This window comes from Acomys russatus, chromosome 1 (assembly GCF_903995435.1).
Source record: "Acomys russatus chromosome 1, mAcoRus1.1, whole genome shotgun sequence".
NCBI lineage: Eukaryota > Metazoa > Chordata > Mammalia > Rodentia > Muridae > Acomys > Acomys russatus.
Window position 1 is genome coordinate 36,694,745 of NC_067137.1, and position 20,157 is coordinate 36,714,901.

Sequence of the window (20,157 nt, forward strand, 5' to 3'; positions counted from 1 at the left end):
CAAGCTCTGTCCTCAGACCTAGCATGTTAGTATTTCTATAGCTTCTTTGTGAGAAATGTAGGATATACCATTAGCAGGTAGAAGAAGTGAAGGATTAATTTATTAAAATCTTGACAAGTCAGACAGAGCTTGGAGTGAAAGAGCTTTGTACTGCTAGAGTGCCTTTGTATGCACATGCTACATGTATAAGCTTGATCTCTCTTGCTCTCCTTCCCTCCTATCCCTCTTCTGTGATGGGTGGGTTTTTACATTTTTATTTATTCATATATTTTATGTATATGAGTGCTCTGTCTTCATGGACACCAGAAGAGGGAATCAGATCCCATTATAGATGGTTGTGAGCCAGTATGTGATTGCTGGGAATTGAACCCAGGACCTCTGGAAGAATGGTCAAGTGCTCTTAACCAGATCTATCTCTCCAGCTTGTGATGGATGATTCTTATCTTTGTCAAAAAGACAACTTGAGTAACTAGGGAGATGGTTCAGTGGATAAGATACTCACCTATCAAACATGACCATCTGAACACAGATCTCTCACAAAAGGCCAAACATGGTGGCATATACCTATAATACCAGTACTGAAGAGGCAGAGACAGGGGAGCCCTGGGCTCTGCTAGCTAGCTTGTCTAGTCAGTTACTGAGCTCAAGGTTTTGTAAGAGACTCTGTCTCAAATAATAGGGAGAAGAGTGATAGATGAAAGCAGCCAGTATTGACCTCTAGCTTACACACAAACATAACACCTTACACACATACAGACTCTAAGAAGGTACTTATAACAAAACCAAACACAGGTAAAGGTATTGAATCACTTTGCCAAATATGTTGATGACACAGCTATATATTAGAAATATGTGAAGCTAAGACGTGTCAACCTTTATAGTCTTTATTTTAAATGTTCACTACCTTTCCTGAGTATGCTTTTGATAAACTGTGAACCATTTCTTAATTCCATGTCCAAGCTGAGAGGTGCTTTTGCCATTCATTGTAAGTGCTTTTGTTGCTTTCCCAAACAGCAAAGCTGCTTTTTTTCTTATGAGCTTTTCTTTTTCTCATGTTGTATCATTAAGATCTCATTTTTGTACCCTCTTACTTTATAGTGTAATAAATACACAAACAACAAAAATTGTCCGTTTCTATAGTGTTGGGAGCTCATTGCCATTTCCTTTTTCCATGGATGGAACTCATCCGTGGTCTCACTAATGCAGACATTTCTGTGCATTTGGTGGTGTCTACACCTCCTGAGTCCTGGAACCATGTCAGCAGTGGGTTCTCTTGGAAGTGATACATGCCACTGTCTGTCTGATAATAAATCAGCCATGAGTGTGTGCTCACTCTGGATGTTTGCCTTTGTATTTTAATTCTGCTGTTTACCCAGACAGGCATGGTGCATTGTGATACAGCAGTTGGAACGCCTGATTACATATCACCTGAGGTTCTGAAATCACAAGGAGGTGATGGCTACTATGGGCGAGAATGTGATTGGTGGTCTGTAGGTGTTTTCCTTTTTGAGATGCTAGTAGGTAAGTCAGTATTTGAACGTCTTCTCTTTTGAAATCCCTTCTTGTAACACCTTGTAGTTTAGTTAAGAATTGGAATATTTAAAGGAATTGTCATGTTTAAGGGAGGGATTAGAATGTCTGAAAACTGAACTAGAATCTGATGGAGAACTGGTGAGGTGACTTAAGATAGTGGTTCTAACCTGTGGGTCATGACCCCTTTGGGGAGATTATGTTGAATGACTTGTTCACAGGGATCACCTAACACCATTGGAAAATACAGATACTTACATTATGATTCATAACAGTAGCAAAAATACAGTTACAGAGTAGCAACAAAAATAATTTTATGGTTAGGGGTCACCACAACACAAAGATTGCAACATTATGAAGGTTGAGAACCAGGGGTGTAGGAGGTAAAAGGCACTTGCTGCTGAGCTTGATGATTTGAGTTTGATGTTCAGGACTCAGGGGAAGGTAGAAGGGAACCAACGCCTACAAATTGTCCTCTGACCTTCACCAGTGAGTGTGACCTGTGCATGGTTACACACACACACATGCTGGTAAATAAAATGAACTAGAATCTGATCTAAGACTAGCATAGTGATTAAAAAGAAATTAAAAGTTTGCTCTATGTTGGTAGAAGTGTTTCTCCAGTAGATCCTTTTCTTGTTTTTCTGAGTTTTTTCATATAGCTAATGCTGCCCTAAACTCAAAATTCTCTGCCTCCGCTCCTTGTATGTTGGGATTACACATGTGCCACTACGCATCGCTAGAGCTTGATGCACATGACATATGATGGGAACTGAATTTTGCCCCTTTACAGAGCACTGCATGCTTTTGACTACTAAGACATCTCAGTAGCACCCAAGATTTCTTAATAAGCTTATTTATGGAGCCAGGCATGGTAGCACACACCTTTAATCCCAGCAGAGGCAGGCGGATCGCTGTGAGTTCGAGGCCAGCCTGGTCTACAAAACGAGGGTAGGACAACAGCCAAGGCTGCACAGAGAAACCCTGTCTTGGGGGTCGGGGTGGGGGAGCTTGTTTATGGTAAATGTTTTAAATGGTTGAGTAAATATTTAAGTAAATTTTGGTATTTGTTCCAGTAGTTGGAAACTGTTCTTTAGTTCATGTAATCTTGTTATATCATTGATTTGCAAACTATATTTTATTTACTATTTGTGTGTGTTTTGGGACTTTTGTTTGTTAGAGACAGGATCTCTCTATGAAGCCTTGAACTGAACACAGAACCAAATATGTATTCGGCCTCCTTCTTTCTTCTTTCTTCTTCTTTTGAAACACGGTCTTGTTATGTAGACCAGGCTGTCCTGGAATTCATAAAAGATCTACCTGCCTCTGCCTCTGGAGTTTTTGTTTTTTGTTTGTTTGTTTCAAGACAAGGTCTCACCATGTAGCTCTGGCTGTCCTGGAACTCACTCTATAGACCAGGCTGGCCTCAAACAAAGATCTGCTTGCCTCTGCCACTTGAGTGCTGGGATTAAAGGCGTGTGCCACCATGCCTGAGACCACAATATAATATTTCAATTAGAAAAAACTCAGAGACAAATTTATTTTTCAAGAGTAGAAGGTCATTGGCGTGGTTACATCTTGATTTATGGCGTATAGGCCATTTGCTCTCTCTTGTTAGAAGATAGATTTAAACCTAAGATATTTAAATGTTATATGAAAAGTATTTAACGAATTCTTTATTCCACTCATTACTGTTTTTCTTTAAAATTTAGGAGACACTCCATTTTACGCAGATTCACTTGTTGGAACCTACAGCAAAATTATGGATCATAAAAATTCACTCTGTTTCCCTGAAGATACAGAAATTTCTAAACATGCGAAGAATCTCATATGTGCCTTCTTAACAGACAGGTAGTGTACACACAGAGAGAAGCCCTTTCACTTTTACAATTTGTAGAAGTGAAGGCATGCTTGCTTTGTATTAGTATGAAGTCAGCCTCTCTTGTTATCTTAGTTGTATTTAATTCTAGTTTAGGCTCCACCCCCACCCCACTCCCTGCAAAGTAGGAATTCTATTACCTTCATCATTTTGTGCACACAACCTAATTATAATGCAATTTCGACCTCAATCCTTGTATCTATAAAAATGCATAAATGATTTACTAAATGACTACATTTGAAAGATAAAATTTATATCACTTGTTTTACCCCTTTATGTAGTAATCCATATTATTCTTGATACACACACACACACATACACACATAACACTTTTAAGAGCAATGGAATTTCTATAGATAAATAATTTGTAGTTTATAATCTTAAAAACTATTTAAATTTAAATTAAATTCCTAAGGCTTTTGTGGTGATTCAGATAGGGTAGTGCATATCTTCAATCCTAATCCTCAGGAGACAAAGGCAGGCAGATCTTTGGGTTTGAGGCCAGGCTGGTCTACAGATAGCCACGTCCAGGATAACCAGGACTATATAGTAAGACTCTGTCTTATCCTACCCCTCAAAAAACAAAACAAAAAGCCCCCTATTTGTTTAATATGGAAGTGCTTCCTTCCATCTCTTTAATTTGCATTTGTATATGAACAAATCTGTCCTGGAAATTATGATCTTAAAAAAGCAAATAGAGCCAGGCGTGGTGGCGCACGCCTTTAATCCCAGCACTCGGGAGGCAGAGGCAGGTGGATCGCTGTGAGTTCGAGGCCAGCCTGGTCTACAAAGTGAGTCCAGGACAGCCAAGGCTACACAGAGAATCCCTGTCTCGAAAAACAAACAAACAAAAAAAGCAAATAGGTGAACAGATGTGTGAAAACTGCCTTAGAAAGAGTGAGCAAGCTATTTGATTTTTCCTTGGTTTCTCTAGTCATTTCTTGAAAAGAACTGTAAAATTGGGTAGCTATATGGTTGATGAACAACCAATGTTGATAAAATGAAATATAACCCAAATTACGTTTGCTGGGATTAGTGAAGATTTCATTATAACACAGAGTACAAACTGGGAATTCACCAAAACCACACTTATATTACATGATTTTTATTTCCATGTAGTTTTCAGGAATGCTTATGGGTGTTAAAGAATGAAATTCTTAGTCTTTTTTATTTTATCATAATGATGATTTTAATATAAATGGAGAGAGAGCTTCTAGTATTAAATGTGGGTAGCTCAAGCTTCAGATATGAGTTCTTTTTAAGAAGAGAAAAGAGATTTTTAAATGGTGTTTCTATGACAGCAGCCTGAAGTAATTCTTTGCTCAGAGTTCTCATGTGCCGAGTGAGCCGTGCAATTTGGCATGTTCAAAGGGACTTTTTTACCTGGAAGTTTTATGTTCTTTTGATTGACAGCAGAATGTCAATGGAAGTAGATTCTATTTCCCACATAGCTTATTGTGTACCACACATACTAATTATATCTCTTTAATCTGTCCAAAGGTCAAGCACTTCAAAAGTAACATAGCTTATTTTTTAGAAACACTCAGGCTGACACTTTTAGTAAAAGTTCAATTATGATCCTTGCTTTGGTGAAAATGTTAAGAATTAATATTTGTATTCTTTATAATATATTTTTAAACTGCATTGTTTAGGGAGGTACGACTTGGAAGAAATGGAGTAGAAGAAATCAAACAGCATCCTTTCTTTAAGAATGATCAGTGGAATTGGGATAATATAAGAGAGAGTAAGTCACTCAGTCTAAGTGTTTCCATTCAATACATTTTGGTTCTTATAAATTGATTTTATCTTCTGAAAAAGCAGACATGTTTGATAGAGTGGATAACTCAGTTTTAAATTGAGAGATTTTATTTTCCTGTGACATTTCTAATTAAATAGTTTATCACTATTCTAGTAAGCTAATATGCGTTTTTTAAAGCAACCTAATTGTTTTTGTAATAAGCAATATACACATTTCTTAATTTGGCAGTTTGGGAATATGATCCTTTAACTTGAGTACTTAAGTTAATAAATTAATAGTTATTTGTTGAGACCACATTTTGATAAAACAGTAATTTACTTTATGTATATATGATGTTGATTCATTTTAAGAAGAAGTATTTCTGCTTTAAAAATGTGAAAAACTAGCCAAGTGGTGGCGGCACATGCCTTTAATCCTAGCACTCAGGAAGTAGAGACAGGTGGATCTCTTAAGTTCAAGGCCAGCCTGGTCTCAGAGTGAGTTCCAGGACAGCCAGGGCTACACAGAGAAACCCTGTCTCAATAAACAAAACAAAACAACAACAACAAAAGTAGAAAGCTGAGGATTCTCTACAATATATATGTTATTGCTACTTGTAGTTTTTAGCCCCTAGAGTAATATAATAGACCTTTGTTGTTTGATATATTAGTCTATATTTAAAGCTGATCTAACATAGTAATAAATTACTTACATAGTTTTAATTCTATTAACTGTCAAATGGAAGATATGTTGCTAGATTTTTTTAAAATAAAATATATTATCATAAAAATTAGTTGATCTAGCTGGGTGTGGTGGCACATGCCTTTAATACCAGCACTCAAGAAGCAGAGGTAGGTGGATCTCTGTGAATTCGAGGCTAGCCTGATCTACAAAATGAGTCCAGGGCAGCCAGGGATACACATAGAGAAGTCCTGTCTCAAAAAACAAAACAAACACCAACCAAACAAAAAAGTTAATCTTTTATTTTGTCTGTGAGTGAAATAATATTTTCTTTCCTCGCAGCGGCAGCTCCAGTGGTGCCTGAGCTCAGCAGTGACATAGACAGCAGCAACTTTGACGACATTGAGGATGACAAAGGCGATGTAGAGACCTTCCCAATTCCTAAGGCTTTTGTGGGAAATCAGCTGCCTTTTATAGGATTTACCTACTTTAGAGAAAATTTGTATGTTATTTATTTGTTAAATTTTATTGTCAGATTTTTTCCTAATAGACTATCTAAACTACTTGTAGTTTTATTTCCTCATTTGATGTTTGAATGTTACATTTTATTTATTTACAAATGATTGAGAGACACTGTTCTTTATATTCTTTTGAAGATAGGCAGTAAGAACAAATACTTGACTTTGAGTTTATTATCATATGAAAGATACAAGAGAATAGAATTATAAAGAAAGGTAGTCTGCGATTTGCCTTTAAACAGATTATCACTGTGGCTGTTCTGTTAAGGGATTTTTGACTAGCAAGCAAGGAGGAACCACTGAAAACTTTTAAATATTGGAATAAAATGTTAAAATTGTTTGAGAAACTTCTTGGTACTCTCACATGTAATAATGAAAGAGAACAGCTGTCAACATTTGCCCGGGTTTGGGTGTTTCTTAGGATGAAGTAATAAAACCAAGAAAAGCTCAGACAAGTGAAGCTGGGCTAGTCACCTTCCTAATAATGATAATATTCCAAAACTATTTTGAGTTCTGAACAAAATAAGGGAATTAGACTGAAGGGATGGCTCAGTGGTTAAGAGCACTAGCTGCTCTTCCAGGGGACCAAGATTTGATTTCCAACACCCACATGGCAACTCACCATCATCTGTACTTCCAGTTCCAGGGGATCGGATGCCCTTTTCTGACCTCCATGGTCACCAGGCACACATGTGGTGCACAGACAAATGTTTAGGCAAACACCTATATACATAAAAAGAATATATGGTTTTTTTTTTAAGTGCCAGGGATAAAAGAAACATCCATTTTTATATATGGTGGGAAGGTCACAACTGAAAAAGAAATTGAAAATAATATCAAAATGAAGACTTAGGGGGCTAAAAAGATGAATCACTAGGTAAGATCCTTGCTGCCAAGTTCTGTTGACATACATGGTGAAAAGAGAGAACCAACTCCCACAACTTGTCCTCTGACCTCTACATGTATCTCCTGGAGTTGGAGTACGTGAACACACACAATAAATGAGTGTAAAAAATTGTTAAGTTTTTAAAAAGACAATGTATAAATTACAACATCAAGCTTATATGTTATCTTTGCAAAAAAAATAAGAGATGTTCTTTTCTAAGAGAAATGATAGAATATAATCATTGTAGAAACTCAAGTGGAATCAAGGGGGCCTATGTTGTGGCTCTAGTCCTAAAAGTTAAGACTGGTTGTATGGAGAGACAGAGAAGTGTGACTGACCGCCCATCAGCAGAATAAATGCTTCACTTACAATGTTCAAGTAAGCTCTGAAAGAAGCTTAATTATATAAGACTAATACGTTAAAATGAAATGAAAAAAAAATTCTCATTCCATCTTTACAGGTTATTAAGTGACTCTCCATCTTGTAGAGAAAATGATGCAATACAAACAAGGAAAAGTGAAGTACGTATGCATTTTTATTGTGTTTTTACTTTAGTCACATGTTCAAATACTCATACCACTAATTTTTTTTAAATTATCTATTTTTGTGTGTGTGTACAAGTGTTGTGCCTGTATTTATGTTTGTTCACCAAGTGCATGCAATGTTAGTGAAGGTCAGAAGATGGGTTGGGGCGCCTGGAATTGGAGTCCCAGACAGTTCTACCATGTGGGTTCTGGGAACTGAATCCAGAGCCTTAGCAGAGCAGCCAGTGCTCTTAACCACTAGACCATCTCCAGCCCCATCATTTAGATATCCACTTGGTATTTCTTTATAAATCATGAAATACCATTCTTAGAGTATAAAGTGCTGTGTGCAGCACAACTTTGAAGTAATTCATTTATGTGAATTTGTGCTTTTAGCTTCATTTATTAACAAGAGTGGTAGATTTATAAACAACTATATTACCAGTTAGAAGATGTCTTAGTGCTATAAAAGAGTATAAGCAGTGGTGTAAAGAAGTAGGGCAGAGATTCACATTCTGAGTTTCTGTTTACAAGTGTATTTATATAAAGAATATTTCTCATAATGTTAAAATATCTTGTGACTGCTTACAAAGCTAAATCATACATATACAGGTTATATGTATATTATGCATATTACAAGTTATAATGCTAAGTTTTCTTCAAATGTAACAAAAGGTAGAAAAGCCTGCTGGGTAATTTTGGAATGACATACATTATAGGACTTTTATAAAATATAACAAGCATTAAAATGTTTTCTTTCTTTTTTCCTTTCTTTTTTTGAATAGGAAAGTCAGGAGGTACGTTGTCAAATACACTGAAAAGGAGAGAAACTCATGTTTTATTCTAATCATAGTCTGCTTCCCATTTGGAGTACTGCATCTACCCAAGAGACTTCCCATCCTTTTTCCTACCAAGTACCCTTTTAATTATTTTTCTTATGAGTCTATTGTTTAAAATATGAGTTTTGTAGCTTTTGTAGTTTTGTAGTTTATTTATCAATGACATGTATGTTCAGAGTATTACAGTAGCCAAAAGTACTTACCGTGACTAGCTCATGAGCCTGTATTTTCTTTTTAAAAAATCCTATTGTTTGAAAGTGTGTGTGTGTGTGTGTGTGTGTGTGTGTGTGTGTGTGTGTGTGTGTGTTAGTTACACATGGATGAGGCGAAAGATAGTTGACTTAAGGTGTGTGATGGCTGGCACACACTTGTAGTCCCAGGGGAGGCAGAGTAGGCAGATCTCTGACTTTGAAGCCAGCCTGGTCTACCAAATGAGTCTAGGAAAGCCAGGGCTACATATAGAGAAACCTTGACTCGGGGTGGTGGTGGGAGTGTTAGATAGTTGACTAACCCCAGCGATGGTGGCACACATCTTTAATCCCAACACTTGAGAACCAGAGGCAGGCAGATCTCTCTGAGTTTGAGGCCAGCCTGGTTTACAGAGCAAGTTCCAGGACAGCTAGAGCTATACAGAGAAACCCTGTCTTGAAAAAACAGTAACAATAGCAAAAAGATAGTTGACTTTATTTACTTACATGTTTAGTGTGTATGAATGTGATTGGGTGTGTTTGTATGTACATGTGTGTGGAGGCCAGTGGTCAGTATTTTTCTGAATACTCTACATACTCTTTTTTTCCCTCTCTTCTGGGAAAGGGTCTTCAGTGTACCTGGAACTCAGAGAATAGGCCAAACTGACTGGCCAGCAAGCCCCAGAGATCTGCCTGTCTCTACTGTACTTTTCCCTAAGCTCCTCCTTAGCACTGGAGTTAGAGACTCAAACTGCATGCCTTGATTTTGTTGTTGTTTGGTTTGGTTGGTTGGTTGGTGTTTTATTTTATTTTGGAGACAAGTTTCAGTTTTTAGGCTTAGCTGATCTGGAGCTCACCAAATAGACCAGGTTGGCTTTGGCCTGCTTCAGCTTCTCCAGTGCTGGAGATTAACACACCTTGACTTCTTGTGTATGTTACTCAGTATCTCATGCTTGTACAGTAAGCATCTTACTAGCTGAGCCATCTTCCCAGCTCCTAGCCTATACTTGTTTTGGGACAATAGAGTTGTTTGTTTGTTGTTTTAAAGATGAATTTAATATTTGAGAACCCACCCCACCCCACCCCAGGGAATATACTCATTAAAACTTTGATGTGTCATTTCTGCCTTGGTCTGAAAGTATTCACCCTTTTAAATTTTAGTTAATCATGTAGATGTAACACACTACTGCCCTTGTTGTTGTTGTTGTTGTTTTGAGGCCTTGAACTCAGTATATAACAGAGCAGGCTGTTTTTAAACTCTCAAAGATCCTCCTTCCTCTGCCTCCAGAGTGGTTTAAAGGCATATAACAAAACACTTAGAAGACATTGTCTTTGGTATTTAGTTCCTGTTAATGGGATAGCACTTGTAAATTCATGTAGGCACACTCATACATGTAAATTTTTTAAAGGTGATACTTTAAATGATATATTATTATTCAAATTTTTAAAATAATTTTAACTTGCTTTAAAACAGCTAAATAAAAATTAAAGAAGAGAAGCCGGGCGCACACCTTTAATCCCAGCAGAGGCAGGCGATTGCTGTGAGTTTGAGGCCAGCCTGGTCTACAAAGCGAGTCCAGGACAGCTAAGGCTAACACAGAGAGACCCTGTCTCAAAAACAAAACAAAAATAAAAATAAGGAAGAGGATTTGAAATTAATTAGCTATTGTCTACTCAAGATTCATTTAATCCTTCATAGTAGTATTCCTATCACTCTGTAGGAAATCACAAGAGTTTATTCTTGTAAATGTGTTTTTATGTGTATATATGCTGCAAAGGACAGTGGGAGGTGAGGGAGCTTTCCCTCTAAGTCAGAGTCATGCTAAGCAGGTACAGGTCTCCTACTCTTACAGAGAGATCTAGTAAATGGGAAAGGCAAAATAGGATCATTGTTTTCTTTAAGCTTCTCATCTTTGTGACCAAAACTTATAATTTCTTATTTTTTGACAGATTCAGAAAAAATTGTATGCACTAGAAGAACATCTTAACAGTGAGGTACAAGCCAAGGAGGAGCTAGAACAGAAGTGCAAGTATGCTACTGAGCTTAAATAATGCTGAAAATAAAAAAAGCACGAATTAATTATATAAGTACTTCCTCAGTAGTCTATACTTTTGTCGTAAATTAGGATTATTTTATTTACTGCTTCTTTCTAAAATTTTTTAGATCTATTAATACTCGCCTAGAGAAAACAACAAAGGAGCTAGAAGAAGAGGTAAAAATTTCCTATACTTCATTAACATTTTTGTTAGTAAAAATCTTACATACCCTCTTAGCTACAGAGTTTTCAGAGTACCATGCAATACATATTGGTAAAACCTACCAATACTTGAGCAAGATGGAAATTATTATAGGGTGACTTTTGTTACCTAGATTTGTTTTGCAAATTTGAGTTAATTTAGTATGTGTAGGTATTTCAAGATTTAAAAAAAAAAAACTATGATGATACATATGTATGAAAATGCCATAATGAAACCATTATTTGTATGGTAACCTAAAAATTATTTTTAAAAACTTGATTTATATGATGATTAAAGTGGCTGCTATGCTTTAAATATAGGAAGTAAAATTTAAAAATAAAACATTAATAGTAATAACATTTTAGGTACATGGGATTAAATAGTGGTGGCTCATTAGTGATAGAAAGTTTCAGAAAGTTTGACTGTTGTTAATATAATAAATTAAATATGCAAACATGAAGAACACTATAATTTTAACAAAACAATGATAGTTTTTTAGGTCTTTATAAAAAATGTGATGGAGATTACTGACAGTATTTGACTGATTTCTCTGTGTATTTCCTTTTAATAATAATGTTAAGTGCTATTTTAGATTACCTTTAGAAAAAACGTGGAATCAGCATTAAGACAGTTGGAAAGAGAAAAGGCCCTTCTTCAGCACAAAAATGCAGAATATCAACGTAAAGCTGATCATGAAGCTGACAAGAAACGGAATTTGGAAAATGATGGTTTGTGATACAGACTCATAAATGTTAAGAAAAATATTGACTGTATGTGTTGTACTGAAGCTTGCTGCTAAAATGCTTTGCTTCTTAGTTAACAGCTTAAAAGATCAACTTGAAGATTTGAAGAAAAGGAACCAGAACTCTCAGATATCCACTGAGAAGGTCAATCAGCTCCAGAAACAAGTAGGTTGGTCTGTGTCCAGAAAGTGATAGGTTTATCCATGCCTGTTAATACTGATTGCAATTGCAGTGTTGCTATAGCCCTTAATGCTAATACTTGAGGGGATAGGGTCTGGGGAAATACTTTAGTTTCTTATTTAAGAAGCTTGTAACAAGATAATAAATTGATGTATCTCTATTATATTACATCTGTGGTTATCTCCTTGCTTTTGAATTGGCTACCAGTTGGATGAAGCTAATGCTTTGCTGAGAACAGAGTCTGATACTGCAGCACGATTAAGAAAAACCCAGGCAGAAAGTTCCAAACAGATTCAGCAGCTGGAATCTAACAATAGAGATCTACAAGATAAAAACTGCCTGCTTGAGACTGCCAAGTTAAAACTTGAAAAGGAATTTATCAATCTTCAGTCAGCTCTAGAGTCTGAAAGAAGAGACCGGACCCACGGATCAGAGATAATTAATGATTTACAAGGTAAGAAAGAAGTGATTGCATTTCATTTGCTTTTGATAATTTATAATTTTGAAATAACTTTACATGGATAATGCATTGCAGTAACTTGGTGTTAGAGGTTTGTCTTTTTTTCGTGTGTGTGTGTGTGTTTCAAGACAGGGTTTCTCTGTGTAGACCCAGATGTCCTGGAACTTGCTCTGTGGACTAGTCTAGCCTTGAACTTATAGATCCACCTGCTTCTGCCTGGGACTAAAGGTGTGTGTCACCACTCCTGGTTTCTTTGTTCTTTTTAATGTAGTGTTCTGTTAGTAAAGTTAGAGACTAGGGCTGGAGATACAGACTATTTAGCTGTTTAAGAGCACATATTGGCCAGACATGGTGGCGCCAACATTTAATCCCAGCACTCAGGAGGCAGAGGCAAGTGGATCGCTGTGAGTTTCAGGCCAGCCTGGTCTACAAAGAGAGTCCAGGACAGTCAAGGTTAACAAAGAGAGACCCTGTCTCCGAAAAAAAACAAACAAAACAACAACAACAAAAAAGAGAGAGCACATATTGCTAAGAAGTTCAGTTCTTAGCACTTCTATCAAGAGTATCTATCACAACTGCCTGTAATTCCAACTTCAGCGATTTCAACCTTCTCTTTTGGCTTCCTTTGGCACTGCACTCATATACATAAACCTATCCTCAGACACAAACACATAAAGACATAATTAAAAGCTACAAAACAAAATTAGACATTACAAGTATATTGATAGAATTTGTGAATAAAATACATACTTTCAATTAGTAGCTACTAGATTTAGGTTGTCAGTTGGGTTCTAGCTAAATTAACTTTAAAGTAATCTGACAGATTATAAAACTCTTGCTCGCAAATAGAAACTGTAGTATGAGGTAGATAATTTCTAAGTTTTAATTGAACATATTTTGAATATGTTTTAATTTTTAGGTAGAATATCTGGGCTGGAAGAAGATTTAAAAACTGGCAAAGCCTTACTAGCAAAAGTAGAGCTGGAGAAGAGACACCTGCAGGAGCAGCTCACTGACTTAGAGAAGGTAAACATGGAGTGCTGTACTTCGTGTGTAAAAAGGACACTGTGATTTTAGATGAGAAGTTACCAAAATAAAGGAACCATTCAATAACTGTTCACTAGGTAGAATATTTATATATATACACATGGACTCTTTCTATTTGGACTGTAACTTTAACACCATATAGACAACCCTTGGTACAGTGGACAACGTGGAGGAAGAGACTCAGCGTATATAATGATATTGCTGTTTATTTGTTTTTAGAGACCCAGAAGAAATTAGGACTTTTTAAGATAAATATTTTATTCTTTGATAATTTTATTTAGCATAAAAATTCAAATGTTGACTGGGATATCTTAAAAATTAAAATATGACTTGTAACATTCAGAGTTTTGTTTTGTTTTAATACTGTAGAGCCAAGGATTATTTCTAGTTAATATTTTATTTTCATTTGTTTATTCATTGATCTGAATATATAGTGTTTTCTATTGGAGAAATATCAGGATACAGTGTTGTTTTTAATAGTATCACAGTCTAATAGGTGACCATGATGACAAAAACTTTTGATCCCAGCTCTTAGGAGACAGAAGCGGTTGGATCTATGAGTTCAAGTCTCAACCAAAAGCAAAGTAATGATAAAGCCTCTAGGTAATTTCAATGCACTGCATGCAAACAAAATGCTAGCTGTTTGGACATAGTATGCCTTTCAGGTATAGAAAATGAGCCCTGACATGATAGGTCATGCAGATACACAGGAAAAGGTGCACAGCTACCTCGAGGATCGCCACTAGAACAGAACTGAAAATAGAGAACAGCTGTGGATATATTTGCTTGTTTAGTCACAATTTCTGAGTATGGTATCAGCAAACTAACCTTTAAGTGTCACATAACAAATACTTCAGGTTTTGTTGGCCATGCGGTCTGTGTTGCAAATCCTGGGACATATGCAGAAAATAGATTGACTTCTGTTATCTAAGACTTTCAAACTTAGAACATCTGGTTAGGCATGTAGCTCCGTGACTACACTTGCTTAGCATATCTAAGACCCTGAGTTCAATCCCCAACATCACAGAAAATACTACTAATTGGGTAGTAGGACATCTTGAAGTTTTTGTTCTTGTTGTTGTTTAATGTAGCTAGATTAAAAACATCACTATGTAGGCCAGGCTGGCCTCAAATTTTCGGAGATCTGCCTGCCTTTGCCTTCTGAGTGCTGGAATTAAAGGTCTGGCCATAATGCCTGGCCATTAAATAAGATTTTTAAATTTTGAAAAATAATGCTTTCAAAAGAGAGACCTTGTCTAAATAATACCAGCGTCCTGTGCAGCTGGAAAGATGTCTCAGCAGTTAAGAGCACTTGTTCTTGCAGAGGACCCAGGTTTGGTTCCCCGCACTCACAAGGTGGCCTACAATCTGTAACTCCAGTTCCAAGGGATCTGTCACCCTCTTCTGACTTATATGGGCACCAGGCACACATGTGGTACATACACATATACAGAAGCAACACACGCTTAAAATAAGTAATTTTTTAAAATGTAAAACTAGAGATAACTGGGGAGCCTCCAGAGGTGACAGGAAGGTGAGAGCAGATATACAGTGTCAACAGCATCAGTGGATAGTGTCAGGGCGCAGATAGAGAAATAGAATAAGAGGCTAAGAAGTATTGTATGGTCAGAATAGCACTCTAGTCATTTTGCTAAAATTAACAGGCTCAATTGAGATCTCAAAACAAGACAGTGGATCATTGCAACATAGAGTCTATTGGTTACTTTTACAAGAAAGAAACTTGGATAAAGAAGAAAAGGAAAGTACTGAACATTCATAGTGAGACTATTTAAAAGTAATTTTTAAAGTTTTTGAAATTTTGTTAATTGGAAATGTTTCATAGGAAAAGAGCAACATGGAAATAGATATGACGTATCAACTGAAAGTTATACAGCAGAGTTTAGAACAAGAAGAAGCTGAACACAAGACCACAAAAGCACGGCTAGCAGATAAAAATAAGATCTACGAATCCATTGAAGAAGCTAAATCAGAAGCCATGAAAGGTATGCATCGTGAGGAGTATTACAGCAACATTTTCCAAAAGCTCATTCTAGAGTCAACCTTTGATTTTACAAAATATTTATATTGCCAAGGGAACTGAAAGGAAGAAAATTATTAGGGAAACCTTATATACTTCTTTTTCTTAACCTTTGATTCATTATGAAGAATTCTAAATACAAATTTATTTTACCATATTTTTAGGTCTGAAAGAAAGTGATTGTGTTTCAGTGGCATTGAGGGTGAATGGTGTGCAGTGTGACACTCTGTATCTTGATAATTGGGAGATATGTTCTTTGACATACATTTACTATAGTTTGACTTTTGCCAGCTGTGCTACAAAATTGTTAATAGTTATATAAAATGAGAACTTATGTAGTAGCTAGTCCAGCTAGACTCAGTGGTAGCTCACTGAGTATTTTGGACTCTGACATAGTAAAGATGCCAGTCAGATTTTATTAAAGTCACATCATACTAATAGATCCCAACTTTAACTTCCACAAACCAATCTTTGTTTTAGAGTTCTCTTATAATAGTTTGTTTATTAACTATTTATTATTAAAATCAATTTGAAATGACAGAATCAGTACTTGAAAATATTTGTGTCTCAGTCTTAAAAACTCTGGAACAGAAATTTACTTCTTAGTCAGACATGTTATTATGAATAGCTTATCAAGAAGTAGCCTTTTAGTCTTTAAGTAAAATTAAGATTTAGATTTTCTTATTAGAACCAATTTAGTTTAAAGTACCAATTCAGGACAATAAGAAATAAAGCAAGCCATGAACAATAGTGCGTGCCTTTAATTTTAACACTCAGAAGGCAGAGGCAGGTGAGTCTCAGCTGGGGTTACACAGTGAGACCCTGCTTCCAAAACAAAAGAAAAATGAAGCTGTCACTTTATTTAGAAAAATACAGTCTAAAGAGATTAAATTGATGTACTATATATTTTCTTTTCTGTGACCTAGAAGAGAAATAAGTTGTTTTTGAGGTGTAATTTATATGTAACAAAGTATAAATAGTTTTGATGTTTTGCGTTACACTCATATAGCTACCACCAAAGCAAAGGTAGAATATGTCTACCACCTCCTCAGTTTCCTTGTGCTTCTTTCTATTCTCTGCACCAATAGTATGTGATTTTTTTTTTAATGAATTTTTTATTTGTTTTTGTTTTTAGACAGGGTTTCTCTGTTTATCCCTGGCTGTCCTGGAACTCTCTCTGTAGATCAGGCTGGCCTTGTACTCAGAGAGCCATTGCCTTTGCTCCTAAGTGCTGGAATTAAAGCCATGTGCCACTACCACTTGATGAATAATTGTTATTTATTTATTGAATAAGTGAATGGATTTATTTATTGATTATTTTCCAAACTGACAAGAATGAAACTATTCAATGTGATACAACTTTTATTTGTTTCCAATGGTTACGTGGAACATACATCATATGTGATGACTTCCTTACATTTTACATATAAGCACACAACACTTAAATATTACATACGTCAGTCAAGCCTGAATCTAAACTCTTTGTATTGTTCTGCATGTTATTACCTCAGTAGATTAAGCACATGGCTTGAACAAGTAATTCTTACCAGTATGACATTGTCCAGATGCTTAAACTTTGCTGGTAACTTGTTCCCTGTAAAAAGATAATGATGTTATTGTGAGGTTGTGAAAATCAAGTGTGATTATACACATAAGATAATTGGAAATACTACCTATTTAGTAGCATGTAGAGAATGTTTCATTTATTTGTGCATACTTTTAAAGATCCTTCATTAAATATTTTAAATTCTGGCCAGGGAGATGGCTTGATGGATAAAGTTCTTGATGTGCATGGATGAGCCCATGTAAAAGGCATGACAGCCACCTTATACACAGCACTCAGAGAGGAGATCCTGGGGCAAGTTCACTAGCTAGTCAAGCCAGATTAGTGGATTCCACGTTCACCCAGAGACCCTGCCACAGGATATAAAGTGGAGGCAAACAAGAAAAATATCTGACATCATTTTTTGGCCTCCACACACATGTGAACACATGTACACTTTAAAAATATAATGCCCTGAAAATTCATGGATTTAATTTTTACCTAATGAAGCTTTTTGTAAATGATAGTTGGATGTTAAACAGTAGGTGTGAGAGGGCAGAGGAATCCTATTGGGATATGAACTCAAATACTAAGCAAAAGGTTAACTAAAACTTACATTTAAAATTGAACTTACTTGTATATGAATACACTTTGCTGATCACCTTAAGATGAAAGTGCTTTTAAAGGGTTGTTTTCTGATTGATAGATTTATTGCAAATCATTTAGAAAAATGAAGGAAAGTATAACTAAAAAAAAGATTACCTACAATCCTATTAAGTAAACATAATACTTTGTAGATTTACTCCATTTTCTCTGCCATTGTACTAATTCTTTAAAAAAAAAACAACAACAAATGCTGTGAGCATTAATGAGGGCTTATGAAGTACCTGCCATATGCCTGGCAATATTTTACCTTTTTGCCATATTCAGGTGGTTAAATGCTGTTACCCTCCCAGATGAAAGGAAAGTTGATTCCTGAATCTTACTATCTCCCCAAACATAGCTGGGTGGTGGTGGCACATGCCTTTAATCCCAGTGCTTGGGAGGCAGAGGCAGGCAGATCGCTGTGAGTTCAAGGCCAACCTGGTCTACAAAGTGAGTCTAGGACAGTCAAGGCTACACAGAGAAACCCTTTCTTGAAAAACAAATCTATCTCCCCAAACATAATTTTCAACACCTGCATAATAATATAGTAACAGGAAAAGAAAAGTCATGGAATCTGCCTGGAATGCCTTCAGGTCAAAATAATCACACTATTTTATTGAAAGATGCCAGTGTCTTATAGAGTCATAAAGACAAAATTATTTTTTATTAGAATAGATGTGATATCACTGGTATGATGTTTTATATTTTACAAATGAAACTCCTAATTTTCAAGCTAAAACTAATAATATTTCAAATATATTTGAAGCGATAAGAATGTTTAGTTAGAAAGATAACAATATAAAATAGTACCATTTGCTCTTAATAAAGAACACCTCAAACACGTGCTTGTATCCACTGTTACTGTAATAGAAATGGAGAAGAAGCTGTTGGAAGAAAGGTCTTTAAAACAGAAAGTGGAGAACCTACTCCTGGAAGCCGAGAAGAGATGCTCGCTATTGGACTGTGACCTCAAACAGTCTCAGCAGAAACTAAACGAGCTGCTGAAGCAGAAAGACGTGCTAAATGAGGATGTAAGTGTTATTATACTAGGTAAAAGTGAATGAGCCAATAATAAACTAGTTTTATTGGGAGATTTAATAGTGACTGCATTATTTATTTTTTCTTGTAATATTCTATAGTGTAAGTTGGCTTTAATAGATTTTGGTGATAAAATAAGTCAGTCATTGAGTAATTTTAAGTTGCTTATACCCCAAAGATTATATTTTATTTAAAAATAATAGAAATATCTATATTTTAATGTAATAATTATATTTTATTTAAAAATAATAGAAATATCTATATTTTAATGTGAGACAAATAAGAAAATTATCAACCGGGCTTAGTGGCGCACACCTTTAATCCCAGCACTTGGGAGGCAGAGGCAGGTGGATCACTGTGAGTTCAAGGCCAGCCTGGTCTACAAAGTGAGTCCAGGACAGCCAAGGCTACCACAGAGAAAACCCTGTCTCGAAAAACCAAAAGAAAAAAAAAAAAAGAAAATTATCATCATTCTTGAGAAAAAAAAAATAAGTAGTTTATTTAAATGTCAAGTGTACAATTTACTTTTTTAGGTTAGAAATTTGACATTAAAAATAGAGCAGGAAACTCAGAAGCGTTGTCTTATGCAAAATGACCTGAAGATGCAGACCCAGCAAGTTAATACCCTAAAAATGTCAGAAAAGCAGATAAAACAAGAAAACAATCATCTCTTGGAAATGAAAACAAACTTGGAAAAGCAAAATGCTGAACTTCGAAAGTAAGTTAATTGGCTCAGTTTGATAGAGGGTTTCTGGGAGCTTTTGTGTATTGTATATAATAGTTCAGTTTGATAGAGGGTTTCTGGGAGTTTTTGTGTATTGTATATAATAATATTTATTTAAAATGAAAGCTAGGTGTGGTAATATTCCTATAATCCCAACACTTGGGAGTGTGAAACAATAAGATTGGAATTCCAGAGCCATCTTATATAGAAAGATGAAAGTAAAATAAAACTGAAAATATCGCATTAGCTGTTGGATTAATGACATGATGTAGCCTCAGGAAAAGCTTATGCATGGCACTGAAGGAATTAGTTTTTTGTTTTGGTTTTTAATATGTGTTTTTTGGTGTTTTGCTGTTGTTACTGTTTATAAAGTCTCACTATGTAGCCATGGCTGGCCACAACCTTCCAGGAATCTTTTTCCTCAGCCTCCAGAGAGCTAGGATTACAGGTATAGTCACCACACTTGGCTTGCAGTAGTTTAGATTCCTGTTTTGTTTTTTGAAGCATGGGCTCATGGAATTCTCCAGGCTGGCTTTGAATTCATGATCACTCCTACCTCAGCTTCCATTTGCTGGGATTACAGGCTTTGCCGCCAGGCGTGGTCGTGATGAGAGTTTTAAAAGGTAGTGATGAAGTTAGTGCTAGCATGAAAATGACTTGATTTTGAGGAATCTTACTTTGCAAAGTGGCTGGATTAAAATATAAGTTACTAACAAAG

General features: G+C 35.8%; 1 protein-coding gene across 1 annotated transcript in view; it reads left to right on the plus strand.

Annotated features, from left to right (window-relative positions):
• Rock2 (Rho associated coiled-coil containing protein kinase 2) overlaps positions 1–20,157 on the plus strand; it is a 92,084-nt gene that overhangs the window by 53,462 nt on the left and 18,465 nt on the right. The window contains exons 6-20 of the mRNA XM_051143703.1: positions 1,377–1,521; positions 3,243–3,381; positions 5,062–5,153; positions 6,171–6,330; positions 7,693–7,753; positions 8,542–8,553; positions 10,734–10,813; positions 10,948–10,996; positions 11,614–11,749; positions 11,838–11,929; positions 12,152–12,398; positions 13,324–13,430; positions 15,295–15,454; positions 18,548–18,708; positions 19,249–19,433. Coding sequence (XP_050999660.1) covers positions 1,377–1,521; positions 3,243–3,381; positions 5,062–5,153; positions 6,171–6,330; positions 7,693–7,753; positions 8,542–8,553; positions 10,734–10,813; positions 10,948–10,996; positions 11,614–11,749; positions 11,838–11,929; positions 12,152–12,398; positions 13,324–13,430; positions 15,295–15,454; positions 18,548–18,708; positions 19,249–19,433 — 1,826 coding nt within the window. The remainder of the gene's footprint in view (positions 1–1,376; positions 1,522–3,242; positions 3,382–5,061; positions 5,154–6,170; positions 6,331–7,692; positions 7,754–8,541; positions 8,554–10,733; positions 10,814–10,947; positions 10,997–11,613; positions 11,750–11,837; positions 11,930–12,151; positions 12,399–13,323; positions 13,431–15,294; positions 15,455–18,547; positions 18,709–19,248; positions 19,434–20,157) is intronic.